This window comes from Lucilia cuprina, chromosome 2 (genome assembly GCF_022045245.1).
Source record: "Lucilia cuprina isolate Lc7/37 chromosome 2, ASM2204524v1, whole genome shotgun sequence".
NCBI lineage: Eukaryota > Metazoa > Arthropoda > Insecta > Diptera > Calliphoridae > Lucilia > Lucilia cuprina.
In genome coordinates this window covers 16,272,966-16,278,153 of record NC_060950.1, presented here as the reverse complement: position 1 = coordinate 16,278,153, position 5,188 = coordinate 16,272,966, and the positions used below count along the sequence as shown (strand labels likewise).

The following is a 5,188-nucleotide window of genomic DNA, read 5'->3' as shown; positions in this document are numbered from 1 at the left end:
GATAGATAGATAGATAGATAGATAGATAGATAGATAGATAGATAGATAGATAGATAGATAGATAGATAGATAGATAGATAGATAGATGGATGGATGGATGGATGGATACAATTTTAATATAAATTGTATATAATATGTATGTACGTTCAAATGTTGTAAATAACTTTAACATGGTATTTTCCATTCATTCTCATTTTATTTGTCTTATGTTTTGTGTAAAATTTTATAAATTGTTTGTTAAAACTTTTGTGAGTTTTTATAAAAATTTCTTTTAAGTGCTTGTTATTAAAAAGATAAATTAAAAATCCTCGTCTGTTTAAAATATTAGAAACCTGCATAAAGTTTTTGCGGTGGCTCAACAACAATTAATTTATATTAAAATACAAATAAAAGTAAACAATTGATATAATTTTACAATTTTCCACAAACAAGAGAATAAAATAACAAAAATGTTAAAAAATTCTACAAACATCTTAAGGTGTTGCTGCTACAACTAACTCTATAAAATTTTGCTTTCATTTTACACAATACAACAAATAAAGAAAATTACTAACAACAACGACAATTATGACAATAATAAAGCCAAAATATTAAAAAAATATTAATTTAAACTAAATAAATGTTGATGGTGCTATACATTTTGCTACTGCTGTACAATAACAACAACAACAATAATAATAACAAACAATTGCACTAACTACCAATGGCTGCCCCTTCAACAACGGGTTTAGAACTTAATCATCAAACCCAACAACAGCAACATCAACCACATCATCATCATCATCATCAACAACAGCAAACGCTCTTAACAACACAATTACCCACCACTAGCAGTCATCATTTACATAATGAACAGCAACAACAACAGCACAATTATCATCTTCAGCAGCAGCAACAACAGCACCTAACAACAACACAGCAACAGCTTCATCAACAGCAACATCAACATCATTGCAATTGTTATTTACCCGTTTTAAAACCCGACGTTTTACTTAATAATGATCGTGGTTTATTTAAAGTTTATTGTTTTATCAAAGATTTTATAGGGTAAGTAAGTATTACCTACCACCCCCCCCCCTCGTCATAGATAAACTCTCTTCTTGATTACAATCATTCTATTTCTCTCGCTCTCTTACAACCACTGCGTTGCTTGAGGCAAAAATTGCCTTTTTTTCTGTTGGGCTTTCAATTTGGGCAGAAAAGTGCATTATTTTTTGCCAGAAAATTGCATTATTTTTCTGCCTCTTACAACCAAAGCGTTGCTTGAGGCAAAATCTGTTTTCTGTCCTTTCAAAAGAAAAAGCTTTTCAGTTGGGCATTCAATTAGGGCAGAAAAGTGCATATTTTTGCCAGAAAATTGCATTATATTTCTGCCTTAATAATCAGCTTGAGAGTTTATTTATAATTTGAAGAGTTTTGTTCTTACTTAAGCTTTTTTGAAATTATTTTACTTGTTATTTTAAAGTTAAAGTTTATTTTTTACTTATAATGTATTTAGTGTTTTGGTCTAATTTTTTTCAAATTGTTTATTTTGAATGTGTTTTCTATTCATTTTATTATCAATTTGATAACCTTTTTTATATATTCATTCATTCCTCTCACCCTTTACAAATATTGCATTTTATTGTTGTAGAAATAGTCAAACACTTGTCACTTTTTTTATTGTTATATTAAAAATTCTTATCATTTTTTATTGAATTTCTAATTCTTATCACTTAAAAGCTCGCACAGCTGTTTTTGCTGAACTCCTGCTACTATTCATTTCATTATCACCTGAGCATTAGTGTTAACAAAAAAATGTTTGGAAATTCTGTTATAAATTTATTTTTCAATATATTTCGATTATTACAGAGTACATAGCTCCCAGTTGGGCTACTCTCGGTAAGTCTGTTCGAAAGTGAAATGTTTAAAAGCTTAGGTACTATTAAAAAGATATATATTTAGTGTTTATGGTATGGGCTTTAGTTCAAAAACATGGGCGTTCTGCGCCTAGGAAAGGTAACTTGTTTACGAACTAGTAACCAGTAACTAGTTACCATTTGTTTGAAAAATTTGTTTAAATCATATAAGTACTATAATTATAATAGTACTATTCTTTTAAAGGCATCTATGTATTAAGAAATAAAACTTTTCTAAACTTTTTTCTAAATTTTATTATTTACATTTTTCTTCTTTTTTTTTTGACCACTGTACTTCTTACCACAAGAGTTGAATTTCCCTTATTGATATTATTATCTTTTTCACACTATTGTTCTATTTTTAGAAATTTTATTTGAGAAACTCACCACTTGAGTGTGTGTTTAGTTTTTTTCATTCTTATAATATAGTTTTTGTTGTTTTTGGAGCAAAAAATTATTAATGTTTCACAGCCGACTGCTAGTAGATGTTGTTTGTGTCTTTGCTAAACTTTTGCCAAGTGCCTCCGTGGCGCAATTGGCTAGCGCGTTCGGCTGTTAACCGAAAGGTTGGTGGTTCGAGCCCACCCGGGGGCGATTATCTTTTTATTTTTTAAATTTTCTTGTAATTTCTTAAATATTTTTACGAAAATAAAATATTTTCCGATCTGATTTTGAAATTTTAACTTCAAAAGCCCCCAGGAAAGGCAGTGGCTATCAAATGATATCAAAGAATCAAATGAGGAAAATTTTATCACAAAATTTCTATAATTATTTATATATCTAACTATCGATCTATCTATCTATCTATCTATCTATCTATCTATCTATCTATCTATCTATCTATCTATCTATCTATCTATCTATCTATCAATCTATCCATCTATTAAGCAAGGAAAGAAATAGATACATACACAGGATTATGACATAAAAGAAACGAATAATGTGGTGATATATACAGTAAAAATCACACTAACTATATTAGAATTATTAGATAAATAAATAAATAAATAAATAAATAAATAAATAAATAAATAAATGAATAAATAAATAAAGCAAGTAAAGGGTGCTTGACGTAAATGAGTGCATGAAATGTATTGAAAGTTTTTGGAATATCGAAAAGTGAGAAAACAAAAATTAAAATTGTAAGAATTTTACACCAAATGCATCTATTAAAGACAATCACCGCCATCGTCAATCATCATTTCACCCTTTTCGTTGACTAACATTTTTGTAGTGAAGAAAATTCCCCTGTTGTCAAATTTGTTGGTGAGATTTTGTAGTTTTGAAGTTTTCTTTATCGAAACATCTATTCGAAACTTCTATTTAGTATTATTATAATAAAAGTCAAGAAACCTTATCTCATATCAGTCATATTTAATGACAATTAAACCCTACATTGACCTACATATCACGATATGTATATACTTTTTATATATTTAGATTACAATGTAAGTTAGTCGTTTATTTAGTCAGTCCCCTTCTATTAATTTCTTAGTGTTTTTTCTAACAAAAGTGTAGTAATAAAACATGTACTTAAAGTGTATTATAATGTTGTTTATTATTATAAATATTAACACATACAAAGTGTAATAAAAAAGTATATTAGCTTTATTAGTTTTAGCAGTTTTATGACCAATTTAACAAGCGTTAAACAAAACTGAAAAAAAACATCAAGTAAGAAAGTAATGGGGACGACATGAACCAACGCTGTGGAAGTTTATAGGAGATACTTGATAATAGAAAGTGAGTTTTGGATGATGGTGATCGCTGTAAGATATAACCTTTCTATCTATCTATCTATCTATCTATCTATCTATCTATCTATCTATCTATCTATCTATCTATCTATCTATCTATCTATCTATCTATCTATCTATCTATCTATCTATATATCTATCTATCTATCTATCTATCTATCTATCTATCTATCTATCTATCTATCTATCTATCTATCTATCTATCTATCTATCTATCTATCTATCTATCTATCTATCTATCTATATATCTATCTATATATCTATATATCTATCTATCTATCTATCTATCTATCTATCTATCTATCTATCTATCTATCTATCTATCTATTAAAAGGTTTTTCTATGTTTTTTATGATTTCTAATTTAGTTGTAATTGTGGCTGACAACTACAAACCAAGCCAACCATAATGTTAGTATTTACTTAACAAATGTTGACAACTATGGTTGACAGGCAGCCAATCAGTCTCGTGGTTTTACTAAGTGTTTTAGCTAATCCCAGCGCACATTTAATTTAAGAAACCTGGATAATATAAGATTTTAAAGGCTTAATGTTTTCGAAACCTACAGTCTGTTGGGCTTTCTAAGTAAGAGTCAGAGGCGGTACTTATACAAACTTTTAAAAAAGGTGAAAAATATAACACAAACATTTTACTAAATAAAAAAAGTTTAGGACAAATGTGCTAATTTCCTTATCTCAAAAGGACGTCCCTGCACAAACATTTTGTGTAGAAATATATACATATATGTTATAACTGTCATTATCACCAACATCATAATGACGATCTTTATCTTTAACATTTGATATGATATGAAAAGTTTAGTTTTAAGCTGTGTAACTGTCATTTCATTTATAAGTTTTTTGTTTTTTTTTTTACTATTTTTTGTTTATTGTACAATGTTACAATTTCTTCTAACCACAAACAAATTGTAAAGAGCGTTCGCTTGATGCGTTTCAAACACAAATAAATTTTCTTTTAAGATTTTTCTAAGGTTTCTTACTTATTTTTTTCTTTTTACCATTTGCTGCTAATCATTACTAATGTTTTCAAAAGATCTTAAGAGTTTTGAGGAAAAAGGTTTTAGTACAAATGTCTAAGATTAAATTACCATTCGTCATAAATAGTTAGTTGTTTATAGAAAAAAAAGTAAAAAAAAATGTTGTAAAAATGTTAAAAGGAAATTGTGGGAAATTTAAAAAGTAAAGATGGGCTTTTGAAGTTTTATATTTTAAAGCGGTGTGCAAAGAAGATTTTAAGTTATTATACTTTTTTGAGTTATAATTCTCGGATGGTGAGTGTTCATATATGTTTATTTAAATTCAATGTGAGACTAGATATATTGATACTAATGTAGGCTGGCCAACGGAATAGTCTATCTATATACCTATCTATATATCTATCTCTATGTATTTATCTATCTATCTATATATCTATCTATCTATCTATCTATCTATCTATCTATCTATCTATCTATCTATCTATCTATCTATCTATCTATCTGTCTGTCTGTCTGTCTGTCTGTCTGTCTGTCTGT

General features: G+C 27.9%; 2 protein-coding genes and 1 non-coding gene across 11 annotated transcripts in view; 2 read left to right on the top strand and 1 right to left on the bottom strand.

Annotated features, from left to right (window-relative positions):
* Window positions 1-5,188, bottom strand: part of LOC111677555 (protein bunched, class 2/F/G isoform) — a 271,155-nt gene that overhangs the window by 131,353 nt on the left and 134,614 nt on the right. The window lies entirely within an intron of this gene.
* Window positions 338-1,093, top strand: LOC111688820 (sex-determining region Y protein-like). Its single transcript, XM_023451332.2, has one exon. It carries the CDS (start codon window positions 704-706, stop codon window positions 1,049-1,051), a length of 348 nt encoding a protein of 115 aa, XP_023307100.2. The 5' UTR covers window positions 338-703; the 3' UTR covers window positions 1,052-1,093.
* On the top strand, window positions 2,419-2,492 carry Trnan-guu. Its single transcript has one exon. It is a non-coding gene; the product is annotated as a tRNA-Asn (tRNA).